The sequence below is a fragment of the Lolium rigidum genome, chromosome 1, assembly GCF_022539505.1.
Source record: "Lolium rigidum isolate FL_2022 chromosome 1, APGP_CSIRO_Lrig_0.1, whole genome shotgun sequence".
NCBI classification, from domain to species: Eukaryota; Viridiplantae; Streptophyta; class Magnoliopsida; order Poales; family Poaceae; genus Lolium; species Lolium rigidum.
The window spans coordinates 120,503,190-120,517,984 of record NC_061508.1 but is presented as its reverse complement, the minus strand read 5'-3'; the positions used below and the strand labels follow the sequence as shown (position 1 = coordinate 120,517,984).

At 46.5% G+C, this 14,795-nt stretch overlaps 3 protein-coding genes across 3 annotated transcripts; 2 read left to right on the top strand and 1 right to left on the bottom strand.

Moving 5' to 3' along the window:
• The first annotated feature begins 4,334 nt into the window (after positions 1-4,334).
• On the top strand, positions 4,335-6,825 carry LOC124681290 (monothiol glutaredoxin-S10-like). The gene is made up of 5 exons (XM_047216225.1): positions 4,335-4,585; positions 4,704-4,777; positions 5,613-5,687; positions 5,858-5,884; positions 6,548-6,825. Exons 1-5 carry the CDS (start codon positions 4,350-4,352, stop codon positions 6,625-6,627), a joined length of 492 nt encoding a protein of 163 aa, XP_047072181.1. The 5' UTR covers positions 4,335-4,349; the 3' UTR covers positions 6,628-6,825.
• Positions 6,826-8,193: 1,368 nt separating this feature from the next.
• LOC124651050 (GDSL esterase/lipase LTL1-like) lies at positions 8,194-9,397 on the top strand. The gene is made up of 2 exons (XM_047190200.1): positions 8,194-8,565; positions 8,645-9,397. The coding sequence occupies exons 1-2, from the start codon at positions 8,200-8,202 to the stop codon at positions 9,395-9,397; spliced, it is 1,119 nt and encodes a 372-aa protein (XP_047046156.1). The 5' UTR covers positions 8,194-8,199.
• Positions 9,398-9,807: 410 nt separating this feature from the next.
• Positions 9,808-13,694, bottom strand: LOC124651038 (bifunctional TH2 protein, mitochondrial-like). The gene is made up of 6 exons (XM_047190192.1): positions 13,342-13,694; positions 13,158-13,266; positions 12,300-12,587; positions 11,770-12,181; positions 11,383-11,652; positions 9,808-10,678 (listed from the first exon to the last, which is right to left on the bottom strand). The coding sequence occupies exons 1-6, from the start codon at positions 13,692-13,694 to the stop codon at positions 10,254-10,256; spliced, it is 1,857 nt and encodes a 618-aa protein (XP_047046148.1). The 3' UTR covers positions 9,808-10,253.
• Between the last annotated feature and the right edge of the window lie 1,101 nt (positions 13,695-14,795).

Here is a 14,795-nt window from a genome sequence, read left to right as displayed (position 1 = left end):
GAACTTTTCTTGTAGTGAGATGGGATGTCCTCATCATGCTCCCCTTCTTGAATTGAAGTCGTCCTCGACGCGATCTCATCTTCTTCACCAAAGTAAGGCTTCAAATCTGCAATGTTAAATGTAGGACTAACCGGACCCAGTCGCGAGAAGCTCAAGTTTATATGCATTATCATTTATTTTCTCTAACACCTTAAAAGGACCGGCGGCACGAGGCATTAACTTAGACTTGCACAATGCGGGAAAACGATCTTTGCGCAAATGCAACCAAACAAGATCACCAACATCAAACACAACATGCTTTCTTCCTCTATCCCCAGCAATTTTATACTTAGCATTCATGCGTTCTATGTTGTCTTTAGTAGTCTCATGCAATTTGAATATCAATTCAGCACGTTGTGTAGCATCGAAATCATTTTGCACCGAAGATGGTAAAGGCAATAAATCAATAGGTGCACATGGAACAAAACCATACACAATCTCAAAAGGGCACATCTTAGTGGTAGAATGCAGCGAACGATTGTAAGCAAATTCAATATGAGGCAAACACTCTTCCCACAATTTTAAGTTCTTCTTTAAAACAGCGCGCAGCATAGTAGACAAAGTTCTATTTACTAGTTCAGTTTGTCCATCAGTTTGGGGATGACATGTAGTACTAAACAGCAATTTAGTCCCCAACTTAGCCCATAAATATCTCCAAAAGTGGCTAAGAAATTTAGTATCACGATCAGAAACAATAGTATTTGGCACACCATGTAAACGCACAATTTCGCGAAAGAACAAATCAGCAACATGTGTAGCATCATCAGTCTTATGACATGGAATAAAGTGTGCCATCTTAGAAAACCGATCCACAACAACAAAGATACTATACCAAACCCTAGAAGGCCTTTCCCCCTTCAATACGGACTCTAAAAAGTGGCTGACTTAAATCCTGCGAAAATTACATGGGTCTGGCCCAAAACTAAAGGTGTCGCAGCACCATGAACTCATGTGGACGAAATTATGAAGTGGAGAACTCTATATTTCGTCCATATCTTCATCTCCAATTATGGTGGCTTCAAAGTTCTGAAATCTCCACTCGCAGCGTCTTCTTCAATCCTCATATGTTTGCTGCCATCTCCTCCATGTGTGATCATGCTCCAATGCGTGTCCCTCTCATCCATGCTAGGTCCATCATTCCTAAGAGTAACAAACACATCTGATTTAGGCAGCATCATATTCTCATGTATGTGAGGAATAGTTCCAAGGAACGAAAGTACCTGATAGTTAAGTTGTTTGGCACGATCTCGAGTGATCGGTCCTTGAATTTGTGTGGCTGTAGGTACAGCGGTTGTATCAATAGATGGGATGTCCTCATCAGTTCCCTCATGTCCTCCTGTTCCAACCCTATTCAAGAAACTGGTGAACCCTATTCATGAGCATTAACTAATCTAATTCCTGACCTGAAGATGAATAAAAAGAAGAAGGGTAGAAGATTACCTGTGTCTTGATCAGATGCGAGCTGTGTGTGAGAGAGAGGGGGAACGAAGAAGGCCGACTCGGTAAGATAACAGTAGCGGTTCCCCACATGCTACTGAAATATAAACTCCATGTTAACTTAGAATATCTAAAAGTAGCAGGTATCTAAATGTTGACTTAATATGTCAAAAATTCATACCATCAATCAATTTTTTTAGCAGTTTGCTTCTGCTCAAAATATCATAAAATTGTACAGAGAAAAACATAGATATCGCGTAGGTAGATGCATTTACAATTAGCTTCCCCAAATCTTTTCCCTGCCAATTTCACTCCATTAATTAGCAATGTCTGAAGGTTTCTTCACCTTCATAAATTTGGTGTATCAATAAATTATGTTAGCAGTCCTATTGCGGTTAAAATGTCAAAGAAAAATATCGAACTGCAGAAAATATAGATATTACATAGGTATCTGCACTTACAATTAATTGTCCCAAATCCCTGCTTGTGACTGTATCATCCTCCCTTTCCAATATTATTGATGTGTATTCGTACACCACCAATGAGAAGAACTACCAGCCGAGAAGGAGACCACCCAGAACCAAACTGAACCAAGTTCTTCATGGCTTCCCGAGACGTCTACCTCATCTCCCAGCAATCTCGTTTGGACCTGGATCAATTCCAACAACAAAAAATTGAATGAAAAAATGCAAACAATCAACACGAGAAGTGCTCATTTACATCAATAGAGCACAAGAAAAAAACAACGCATTCCTTCAGATCTGGATGCATCCATAGTTAAAAACCTGGCCAGTTCATATCTTGTAACAGGATAATGGATCTAGCAAAGATGAATCCATGTATATTTCACACACACACAGAGAGAGGGATAGAGTGGGGAGAAACCTGCAGGTTTTCAATAAAGATCTGGGGCAGGCCGCCAACCAACCTGTGCTTCACCGTTGTCGGATCCTTGATCCCCGCTGTTGGTCGGCCGTGCTCTGGCCCGCCTCCTCTGGTCGTGCTCTGCCCGTGAACGTCCGTACTGCCGATGTTGTTCCAACCGGCGGCCACCACTTCTCGCCGGAGATGGAGTGGAGGTAGGGGATTGGGGAGGAGCAGCGGGAGGGGATTGGAGGAGAGAGCAGCACGGGAGGGGTGGGGATTGGTCTTGGTCCACTACGTTAGGGGATTGGGGATTGGGGGGCCGCAGGGAGAAGATATTTTCCACGGTCTGAAGCGATGTGCAACCAAATGAAAAAACACCCAACGACTGACGAGCGGACCCAGCCAAATTTGAGACCCACGTGCAGCCACAGGCGGGTAGACCAGCACCGTTGCATGGCTTTCTCTAGTGAGGTGGACCAACGCCCACGCAGCCAACCAGGAGACGCGTTGCTGCCAAGAATGAACGGATGAGATCCACTGCCTGACAGCTGCTGACAAGATCCGACGGCTGAGAAGCAAGAAGCGCTGTGAAGCCCCCTATGGGGGGCATCGTTTATACCTTTAGATGCGTTGTTTGGATGTTGGATTACCTGAAGTTAACGGGTTAAAATTGTATTGGGTGCATACACTCCCGACGGGAGTAAAGGACGAGTTAATGTGCGTTAAGTGTTTATCACTTGAACATGTACTCGAAGTTTTTAACGACATTTGCTCCAGATGGGACTAGCCCCTGAGGCTATGCTCGATGCCTAATGTGTGGCCTCCATTGACCTCAGTGAGGAGGCCTAGGACCTAGCGGCAGCACCATCTCCGTGTCGGCATTATCTATATGTTTTTTCCTTTTTAATTTTATAAGAAATGTGAACTTTTGGGGGCTAGTTAATGTAAATTATTTTAAAAAATCACGGCCTCTTTTTTTTGTTGTGGCCACTGTTGAGTGCACTTCCACCCGCAAACGGACACAGACCGCATGCCTATCTACGAGTCACTGCGGATCGATTCAACCACTTTTGGTGTCCCAAATGTGGTGTTCGTTTGATATGAAAGAGTTTCCCCTAGGAGCATCTCTAGCAGATACCCCATCCGGAACCCTAAACCTGCTCGGATTGGGTTAACTGCATCGTGCGTTTTCATGTCAGAAAGTGAAGCGGCAGAATAAATCCCCAACCTTGAAGCCTAAACTTGATTTCTTATGATTTTGGTGCCAGAATTTGAAACAAGATTCATCACTACATCCACGACTCTCGGAAGGAGGCCAACCCACATGGAGGAGCGCGGGTTGCGAGGGGAGAGTGTGCCACGTTGGCGCACTTTCTCGAAGATGCGTGTGGCACGCTCGGCGAGCGTCTCCGGCGCTCGCTGACCCGGTGACTCATTCGTGCGGCCGTCACGTGCCGAATGGGGTGCCCCCATCGGGGGAGGTGGTAGAGGGGAAGGAGAGGAGGCGACTGGCGGCGACGATTCGATGTTGGCGGATGGAGGCGTCGGCAACGCGACGCGGGGTGGCGCTGGCGGCAAGAGGAAGAAGAGGAGAAAATGGATGCGGGGTGCCGCATCCAAACTGTGAACCCCGCTTATATGCGTACTTCGCGGGTCGCGATGGGTTTAACCCCATCCGTGAAACGCGATGCGGGCCGAAATGCAACATGTATTTGGGCCAGCTATGTGCTAGATTTTTTTTTGGATAAGGGTGGAAGGCGTCGGCCATTCGGCCGGACCGGGCTATCAGCACATTCTATACTGGGCCGGTAGCCACTCTTACTGGGCTTATCATGATTCGACAATGTTTATCGGGCCTCTGTCTTGGGATCGCGTCCCTTGCTTCTCAGTTCTCATCACGCAGAAAAGAAAAGAAATCGTGGTGGTGAAGCGAGGGGCGAGGAGGAGAGGAGGCTCGAAATCGCCATCGCCCATCGGGTTCGGGTTGCGTCGTCCCACCGCCGCAAATGCCGCCGCCGTGCCCCACCCTCTGCCGCCTCCCCGCGGCGAGCCTCGGCCTCCCCTGGTCGCGCCCGTCCATAGCCACCCCGCGCCTCGCCCTCGCCGCGCGCCGCGCCAGGGCCGTCGCCGCCAGGGCCTCCTCTTCCTCGCCGGACTCCTCCTTCGGCTCGCGGATGGAGGAGTCCGTCAAGAAGACGCTCGCCGACAACCCCATCGTCATCTACTCCAAGTCGTGGTGCTCGTAAGAACCTCACCCGCTGCCAATTCGTCCCACGATTTGTTTTATGCGACTAATTCACGCGAGCGACTGGTTGATTCCTTTTGTCATCTGTGCCGGTGCCTACACGACACCTTGTCAGGTATTCCATGGAGGTCAAGGGTCTCTTCAAGCGGCTCGGCGTGGAGCCCCATGTCATCGAGCTCGACCATCTCGGTTCGTTCCTCTTCTTCCTCTACCCGTCTCTGTACCTATTGGCTATTGCTATTGGGGAATCTTGTATGGATTCTTGCTAGAATATGAGTGAATCAGTATCCTAGGTTGTATGGACCATTTGTGTCGTCTGATTATACTGTGTGGGCAATGCTACTCAATTGAACTAACAATTTGGGGATTTTAGATGGATGTATGTTTTTGCTGTCCAATTTATTTGAAGTTTGCTATGTTATGCTCCTGCTATGTTCTGTTGGTCTTCCTTTAAGAGGAATCGAGGATTGCTTATAGGTTTCGTTGAAATAAATTATAAACCTGACACATGCCTGGAGCTATACCCCATGTTTGAGTTCCTGCCATTATTTCCACCTTTACTCTGCTTATTGTGGTCAAAAAACTGGATTCTACTTTGAACTATCATCGGGCTGCCTTTCCGAAGTCACCTTGCCTAAAAAATAAGGTCACCTTGCCTTTCAAAATACACATATGGATGCTACTTCTCCAGAGTTCTAAGTTAAAGGACATGCACCCAGCAGTCAAACAGCAGCTTAAATATGTATATTTTTATTTCAGTTCTAGTAGACACAATATGTGCCCATATATGTGAGGGTCTTCAAATAGTTTTGACCCTTTCATTATTTTGGTAGTTCAAGCTTTGTAGCTCATGTTAACAAATTGGAATTCGCACAAATCATCACTCACTTTGTGAAGTTGCAACCCTTGAAGGGCTTCTAAATTGCTTCTAGTCATCTACCACCAGGAAATGCATTGTGTATATTTTAGAAGGAAATGGTTTCGGTTGTCAATGTTGTGGAACTGACAACTCTTGTCCTTTCAGGTGCTCAGGGACCACAACTGCAAAAGGTGTTAGAGAGGTTGACTGGACAGTCCACTGTTCCTAATGTTTTCATCGGTACGTCAAATGTTTTTTGGGACCTTGTGTTTTTCTCCTTTGTCCATCACCTTAGTAGCATAAATACTTTATGATTTCCCCCAAATTAACTAGGAATATCATACTGTCATTTGGATTCACATGTTGCATGCCGTGCAGATTTCTGAGTATTTGTTTTTTGTATGTTTCAGGTGGAAAGCACATTGGTGGCTGCACAGGTACTTATGCGCGTTCTCTGTGCAGCTGAATACTGATCTGTGTGCCTATGTAAAAAGTTCTGAGTACATTGTGCATGCTAACTTCATATAATATCTTCCTGAGCTCCTAAGCTATTAATGTGTCATGTAAAACAAGAAATGGCTTCTTTTCTCCATTGTTGTTGCAAACTTGCAATTGATTCAGCCGCAGTTGAATATCCTGTTAACTGTTAACACTTCGAATTTATTAAGACCATGGTAAAATGAGATAAACTAGGTAATTGTGAATTTGTGCTCTGTTACTAGCTCATCAAGATTACATTTAGTGTTTTTTTTTCTGGCTATCTGTATCACAAGATGTGTCACTGACAATTAGTATCTCTAATCTCCTGTGTGAGCTTCATCTTGCATACCTTGCGTACTGTAAATGCCAGGACAACATATTTCCTCAACGAGCAATGCATTGTGCTTGAAATTTCACTCTTAGAGAAAAGAATACTCTCTCCGTTCCAAATTATAAGATGTTCCCTCATTTCAGTGTCGTATGTATCTAGACGCATTTCAGTGTTTATTCACTCATTTCAGTCCATTTGTATTCCACACTGAAATATCTAAAACATCGTATAATTCAGAATGGAGGGTGTAATATTTTGGTGTTCACACGGTATTGTCCTTGTTCTGTAGATACCGTGAAGCTTCATCGCAAGGGAGAGCTAGCTACAATGCTGACGGAACTGGACATCAAAGTGAATAATTCATCATGACAACATTGAGCTTTTGCCAGCTGCCTAGCTTGCGTAAAATCGGAGCAATTTGAGGTTTCTTTGATTTGAGCCGTTATGTACCCAAATTTGTCTGCAGATCTATGTTGACTAAACTGATGGTGGCAAAGTTAATTTTATCTACTGTACATCTGTCTCTGAAATTGGACATGGAAGAAAAACCTGTGAACCTATGTACTATTGTCGCAAGTTTAACCTCGTGTGTTGCTGTTACAAATCTGAATTCGGGTACTATTGTCAAATTGTCAATGCACAAATCTGACTTTGGGTACTATTATCATAGTGTCAAACTGTCAATGCATATCTCCTGATTTGATTTCCACACTGAAGCACCATAGAATGACATAGCTAGCACTAGCAGTAACCGGATGCGTTGCTGAAGAGGATTGGCTTAATCTGTGTCCAGAGGATTGGGTACGGGTGAGGATGTGATACTGGAGGCAGGGAGAGTGACCTGTGCTGCGGCGGCGTGGCCACGAGGAAGAGGAACACCTACATAGTTCAGAGGGGAGATCGTGCAGAGGCAGGGACGAGGGAAGTGATTGCATGGATGATTGGTGCGGTGGTATGTATGCATGCAGTTATTCACCGATTTGCTTGAGCCGGTGTATCTATCTATCTATGGTATGCTGGGGTGGGCAGTGGCTCAGGCAGCCATGAAGGGTTGGAGAAGGGGAGTGCGGGAATACGATTGAATGGCCTGAAAAAGGCGGTGCTGGTTTGTTACACAAGGACAACACCTACTGTATTCAGATGGGCCTGCAATTACACCTAGCACCCCTAGCACAATTCAACGTGCACAAAAGTGTATAATAACACGTAGACATGAACATCTATCCTTTCTTAACATTTTACTTCCAGTTTACTGACGTGGGTGGAAATAAACCAAATGGAAAGGCACAGCAATTGCGGTTGGTCTCTTGTGCCAGCTTCAACAAAATAACAGTAAGACTAGATATTCCATCATGCGTACCCAAATGTACTCAGATACATAGAGTGGTCATGCATGGTGATCTCTGCTTTTGATAGTGATAATCATGCATATGCTGATCTCTGATTGAAATGGGCTTGTATCAGCCAGAGACTCGAAGTCGCGCTTCAGGCATGGAACTGCCAGACAGTGGATATTGCGCTGAGAGTCTGAGGGTGACGCTCGCCCAGGAGCTTATAGACGATACTACACACAAAGATACGGCTACCAACATAAGGTCATTTTCATCTCAACGAAATTAAGGTCATTGTCAGTATAAGAGTAGAGGTCAGTTTCAATTGTTAACATCACATCTCACAGACTCGGATACTCTGAAATGACATGTGTACAGTAGTAGGTACAGAAGTTCAAAACCGAAAGAGTCCCTCTCGAGCGTCCTCGAAAAGGCGCCATGAAAGCTACTCGAGGTGGCCGGCGGATCAGCAGAGATGCACGCTGCGCACGGGCTATAAATACGGCCACCCTAGACCATGCAGTTCATTCAGAGCATCGAGCTTCAAGTTGCAGTCTGAGCAACTGGTAGCCAGCGATCGAGCGAAGGTAAGCTAGCTAGGATACGCGCTATGGCTGCGCTTGCCGTCCTCCTCGTCATGGCGATGGCCGTCTTAGCAGCAGCAACGGCGGCGACGGCGACCACTCCTCGCCCCTTCTTCGTGTTCGGCGACTCTCTGGTGGACAGCGGCAACAACAACTACCTGGTCACCACGGCGCGCGCCGACTCGCCGCCCTACGGCATCGACCACCCGACCCACCGCGCCACCGGCCGCTTCTCCAACGGCCTCAACGTCCCCGACATCATCAGCGAGCACCTCGGCGCCGAGCCCGTGCTCCCCTACCTCAGCCCCCACCTCGACGGCCGCAAGCTCCTCGTGGGCGCCAACTTCGCATCCGCCGGCGTCGGCATCCTCAACGACACCGGCATCCAGTTTGTAAGCAAGCTATTAGAACTTCTTCAATATATGATGCCTGGAATCAAGAAACGAGAACGAACACATTGCATATATGCAGGTGAACATCATCCGGATGGAGAAGCAGCTGCGCTACTTCGAGCAGTACCAGAACAGGGTGCGGCGGCTGATCGGCGAGGAGGCGACGCGGCGGCTGGTGCAGAGCGCGCTGGTGCTCATCACGCTCGGCGGCAACGACTTCGTCAACAACTACTACCTGCTGCCCTTCTCCGCGCGGTCGCGCGAGTTCGCGCTCCCGGACTACGTCAGCTACCTCATCTCCGAGTACAGGTCCATCCTCCAGCAGCTCCACGGCCTCGGCGCCCGCCGCGTCCTCGTCACGGGCTCCGGCCCCATCGGCTGCGCGCCGGCGGAGCTCGCCACGCGGAGCGCCAACGGGGAGTGCGACATCGAGCTCCAGCGCGCGGCGGCGCTCTACAATCCGCAGCTGGTGCGGATGACCAGGGAGCTCAACGCCCAGTACGGCTCCGACGTGTTCATCGCCGTCAACGCCTACCGCATGCACATGGACTTCATCTCGGCCCCGGCGGCGTACGGCTTCATCACCTCCAAGGTGGCGTGCTGCGGCCAGGGCCCGTACAACGGCGTGGGGCTGTGCACCGCGTTTTCCAGCATCTGCCCGGACCGCTCCCTCTACGCCTTCTGGGACAACTTCCACCCCACCGAGAGGGCCAACCGCATCATCGTCAGCCAGTTCATGGCCGGCTCGCCGGACTACATGCACCCGCTCAACCTCTCCACCATCCTCGCCATGGACGCCGCCGCCGCCGCCGCCGCCGCCGCGATGCCATGATCCATTATCTGGACTACTATGTTTTTCCCTAGTTTACAATATGCTTGCGTATATGCAGCTAGCTAGCTGGCTAGTAGTAACCGTGCGTGCACAATAAAACTGCTGAGTAAGCAGAGTATCTGTCCTTTTGATTCGACCCATCAGCCAATAATAGTCAAGCAAATATGCTGTATTATCTTGCCTATATCGATCCTATGCATGAATTTTATATCTTGTTTTGCAAGAAAAACGATTTTCATATCTTAATGATGCTTTCATTCTCCAATCGCCTTATTACTAGCACATGATCATTCATAGTAGTACATGCAGTAGTAGTGTAGTACCCGTGCGTGCACAATAAAACTGCTGAGTAAGCAGAGTATCTTTCCTTGTGATTCAACCTATCAGCTAATAATAGTCAGGCAAATATATTTCCTTATTCATGATTTTTATATATATTAAAAATACCATCTCCAGTCGTCTTATTACTACTAGCACATGATCAGTCACAGGATAACATGGGAGTACCAAACAAAGAAGCCTATAGCAATCTCAAATTTCATTGCCAAAAAAAAATTCTCTACAGCTACACCTCGGGGCAGTATATCACTCTGTTCTGCTGCAATGCCAGGACAGGAACCACTCCCAAAATTATAAGAAATGGTCCCAGATGGAAAGACAACTCAGAGTGTGATCAATGACACATTGATCATACAAACAAAACCATTGCAAAATACAGGTTCATATAGGAGGTGGATTGGCATGTGGCTTTCTTAAAATGGCCACATCGGGGATTTGCGTCTCATGTGCATGAGCTGGTACCGGTCTTGTTTGCGAACGGGAAAAAAAAGAGAGTGATAAGGGCAGCCAGCAACAATCAGCTGAAATCATTTCCCAGAATGAAAGCCTGCACCTCTGACCAGCTAGAAACTGTATAAAGAACTCCAGACCGCGCCTTGAAGACGGACGCCTCTTGCTTCCCGAGCTGCCTTTGCTTCTCTATCAAACCAGGGAGCAATGGAACAAAAGAAACACCAAACTGTTTGCCCACTCTTCGCAAGGTTGTGCTTGATCCAACAACAATACCAATATCTGCTTCCAACAAGCAGAGCAAATCTCCAACAGAGTCCCCAATATAAACAGACAATGATGGTGTTGTACTGTCCAGGTCACTTTTGATGCTCTTGAACTTCTCAACTTTGTCTAATGGAGACTCTATTTTTCTGTTGATTTGACCAGTTGAAACAGATCCCTCGAAGACAAACTCGTTGGAATGTAGGTTTAATCCGTCCAGACAACCAACTGCATGAGAGCACAAAAAATAATCATAACAGTTCAGGTTCTTCATCTCAATATAAAATATGAGTTATTGGTAAGAAAGCATTGTAGAATAAATATCATTAGAACACCAACCATTTCCCTACTATAACTATCAACCCACAGCAGATTCCAGATGCTAAATTTTTGTAGTATCCGTTACTATATCAGTATTCTATACTTCATTAGGTTGCTTAATGAACGTCATATTTCGTCCTAAAGAAATATAACCTAAAAATAGTCGGTCACAAGGTCATACTGATAACATAAAAATGCTGATACCCAAGTTTTGTCAAATATTGGTTGATCCTTATTCGGCCATCACATAAAGGTCAACCTAAAAACTAAAAAGACCAACAACAAAAAACTATGGTACTGAAAAAATAGTAGTCCCTCCGTCCCAAAATAAGCTGCTCAATGTCTTGGTACGGTATCCGTATCTCGAAAAAGTTGAGCAAGTTATTTCGGGAGAGGGTATAGTCATGGTAAACAGCGGCCCTAAAGCAATTCCTACTGCTGTCTAAAAGGGGCAACACAAAAGATAGTCGGTCACAAGGTCATACTGATAATATAAAAATGCAGTGAGGATGAAATCGAGAAATTGATTGTAAGCTTGCAGTTGTAATCTTGTAGTGACCATCATCATCAAGAAAAACAAAAATAAACTGGCCAAGGGTTTTCAACCTTACCTGACGAAAAGGCTGATCTGATAAGCTCTGCACACCAGCAATAGGAAAGAATATGGATATCTAAATTGAGGTTCTCCCTTGTCTCTCCAATTTTCTGAAAGAAATTCCGACAACCATCTTGCAGAATAAGCCGCTCCCCAGCTTTTCTGATGTCATCTAAGTTCATTCCACTCAGGACACCAGAATCAATAACCCTGGAGTTTGCTTGTCTCTCAAATTCTGATAGCACTTCCAAACCTTTGTAAAGTTGATCATAGTCTAGTGACTTCGCTGGAATCAAACAAAAAACACTCAATCATCAGTTGATTATTGCAAACATGGCTTATTCATTATTGGTAAAATCACAAAAAAGAAAAATTATTAAGACAGAGGAAGCATTATGCACACCTTCTTCTGGAGGAAGTAATCTTTCAATGCATTGCTCGTGCTCTTCTGTGTACTGATTAGATAGCATATTCCATGAATTTCTGAGGTCTGCTGATTTTGTACGGTTAACGAGATTATCGGAACCACTCTGACTAGCCTTTTGGTGTGACAAAATCGCTATCTCTGCCAGAATGGCAGATGAATCAACAACAGTGCATGTCAAGTCAAAATCAGAAAAGATGACAAGCTTGTCTTTGGGATCACGATATCTTGTAAGTGGAGCTACAATAGGTCCGTCTAGGAGCTGAGCGGAAAAAAAGGCAACTTCCAGTCTCATAGCTTGTTGGTAGAGCTTCCCAAGAATCTCAAGCTCCTCGCCAGTTAACGAGACACTTAGCTTGTCAAGCAACTCTTCTATTCGAAGTGCATTACCCTGCAATGAAGGGGGATACGAGAAACTATTTTTAGCGCATACACTAGTTTGCTTATAGCGGACCAGTATTACATGCAGAAGTAGGATCAATATATAAATGGATACCCCTGTTCCATACCTCAAAATCAGTTGCCGCATATGTGTTGATCCATTTCTTGTATGGGTGATTTTCATCTTGTTTCAGGAGAAAGCCGAGTTCCTTGCCCAGATATGCATAAAGCCTCATGCACGGAGTCATGGCCCCAACAGTGTATGCAGCAATTTTTGTCTTCTCGAATGGCGTGACCATTTTATCAGAACCTTTCCCACCATCGACTTTTCCAGCTGCAGTTGCAAGTAAGAAATTGGTGTACTTGGTTGTTGCTGGGTTTGGAGGGATCTCTTTTGTAGGATCAACTCCCCACTCCTGCAAATGCCAAGGCAACTGAATGAGCAGTGAAAACAATAGTAGGGATTAAAACGAAGATCCTTGGTAGGGAAGAAAATGTAGTTATAATAGTTAGTATACGGCAGAGAAATCTGGTCCTAAGGGCTACTATATGCATAATTGCAGCAGACAGCATGCAGTAAAATTGTGATTTATCTCTGTGCCACAACCTAAAACTAAAACTAAATGGTGCATGATGTGCATTTTGTTTGTCAATGTAGGGTCTCGAACTGCATACTCCACCGAAATGCGTGTATGGTTTAACTAATCAAAGCCAATACCACGATATCAAAAGATCGCATGGTTGAAATGCAGGCGCAGTTTTGTTACTACTGTGTAAATTACCAAAGAGAGACTACAACATGTCTGCACTTGTGCTTGAAATCTGGCTACTATCATGAACAGATTGGTTCCTGTCAACGTTAGTACAAGTATGCATCACACTGGTCAGGCCAGATCGGGTCGATCCATAGCAGAGGTAAATCCAAATCAATGGCGAGGAAATCAATTATGGGGGTAATGGAGAATGGGTTTGGGAGTTCGCAGGACCTGGAGTACGGAGGAGTGGAGGTTGAGCTCGCGTAGTACGGCCTGTCGAAGGGCGGTGATGTTGGCCTTGTCATCGTCGTCGTCGGCGCACTCCTCGGCCATCTCGTAGCTGATATAAGACGGAACGGATCAGATCCAAGGACCAAGGTGATCGGAAAAAGGCGGGCGAGATCGAAGGGCTTACGCGCGCGCGAAGGCGTGGAGGAAGTGGGTGTCCTGCGCGAGGTAGTGGCGGAAGGAGTCGAGCGGGAGGGAGCCCGCGGCGAGGGCGACGAGGAAGGGCGTGTAGGCGGCGAAGGCGGCCTCCCGCGTGGCGGCGGCGATCCAGAAGCGGCGCGCGGCGGAGCCCTCGGCGACCGCGGCCGCGGAGGAGGAGGACGGCGACATCTGCTGCTTGTGGTGGTGGTGGTTGGTGGGGCTGGTGCGCGTGCTTGACCAAGAAGAGGAGGACAAGGGGAAGAAGGATTTGGTGGTAGTTGGGTTTGGGCGGAGCCGGAGCGGTGGCAGCGGGAGGCGGAGGCGGAGAAGATGGCGCATCCGCGGCCTCGTCCTCGCCGCCGATTGGGATTGGGGCCGGCCGCCGGCAGCGCGCGCGTGCGGTCTCCCTTCCGGTTGCTGTCCAACCCCAGCCCCAGCCCCAGCCCGCGGCGAAATTGTTGGAAAGAAGGGGGAAAAAAAGAAAAGAAATCCAACTCGATTTTGCTGCTGGAAGGAAGCTTCGTCGTCTCTTTCTTTTTCCTCTTTTTGCGAGGAGAAAAATCTTCGAGGCAAATGTTTTCATCGAGTATCTTTTTCTACAGCCTTGTTAGAGTATATTTGGTAGTTATAGATTACAGGGGATTGTATTAGGATTGTTTCCATATTCTCCCTAGGAGGTTTCTTAGCTTCCAAGTCTTGTACTCTATATATACTCGCCCATGAGGTGCAATACAACATCCATCATATTCCGCATATCTCTCTCCCTCTCTATCGTTCTACATGGTATCAGCCGCAAGTTCTTGACCTAGCCGCCACACAGCTTCCGCGCCGCGCCGCCCCGGGGAGGTCTTTCCATGGCCTACTCCGGGGGCCGCGCAACCCGTATGAGGGTTCGTCCGCCGATCCGTTGATCCGCTGCCTTCGAGTCTTTTTTTTTCCAATCTGTAGATTGGTTTTCTTTTTGCTCCGCCGGTCGAGCAGCGTTTTCTTTTTTGGTTTTGCCGATCATCGAAGAAGATTAAGTTTCAGCGGTTGCTTTCAACTTGTAACATGTATATCTCATGGATAATTGTCAATGCAAAGCAATATAACAAATGCAATATGCAAATATGTAATAATCAATGCACAGTTCACACAAGTGTTTGCTTCTTGAGATGGAGAGAAATAGGTGAACCGACTCAACAATGAAAGTAAAAGAATGGTCCTCCATAGAGGAAAAGCATCGATTGCTATATTTGTGCTAGAGCTTTGATTTTGAAAACATGAAACAATTTTGTCAATGGTAGTAATAAAGCATATGTATCATGTAAATTATATCTTACAAGTTGCAAGCCTCATGCATAGTATACTAATAGTGCCCACACCTTGTCCTAATTAGCTTGGGTTAACACTGATCATCATTGCATAACATATGTTTCAACCAAGTGTCACAAAGGGGTA

What these genes read in the sequence shown, in the direction of transcription:
- LOC124651050 (XM_047190200.1), top strand. Translation starts at nt 8,200, where the DNA reads ATGGCTGCGCTTGCCGTCCTCCTCGTCATGGCGATGGCCGTCTTAGCA. An exon ending in ACGACACCGGCATCCAGTTT is followed by an intron (nt 8,566 to 8,644) that starts GTAAGCAAGCTA and finishes GCATATATGCAG; the next exon opens with GTGAACATCATCCGGATGGA.
- LOC124681290 (XM_047216225.1), top strand. Translation starts at nt 4,350, where the DNA reads ATGCCGCCGCCGTGCCCCACCCTCTGCCGCCTCCCCGCGGCGAGCCTC. An exon ending in TACTCCAAGTCGTGGTGCTC is followed by an intron (nt 4,586 to 4,703) that starts GTAAGAACCTCA and finishes ACACCTTGTCAG; the next exon opens with GTATTCCATGGAGGTCAAGG. An exon ending in CATCGAGCTCGACCATCTCG is followed by an intron (nt 4,778 to 5,612) that starts GTTCGTTCCTCT and finishes TTGTCCTTTCAG; the next exon opens with GTGCTCAGGGACCACAACTG.
- LOC124651038 (XM_047190192.1), bottom strand. Translation starts at nt 13,694, where the DNA reads ATGCGCCATCTTCTCCGCCTCCGCCTCCCGCTGCCACCGCTCCGGCTC. An exon ending in TCCACTCCTCCGTACTCCAG is followed by an intron (nt 12,588 to 13,157) that starts GTCCTGCGAACT and finishes TGGCATTTGCAG; the next exon opens with GAGTGGGGAGTTGATCCTAC. An exon ending in CAGATCAGCCTTTTCGTCAG is followed by an intron (nt 10,679 to 11,382) that starts GTAAGGTTGAAA and finishes GCTCTCATGCAG; the next exon opens with TTGGTTGTCTGGACGGATTA.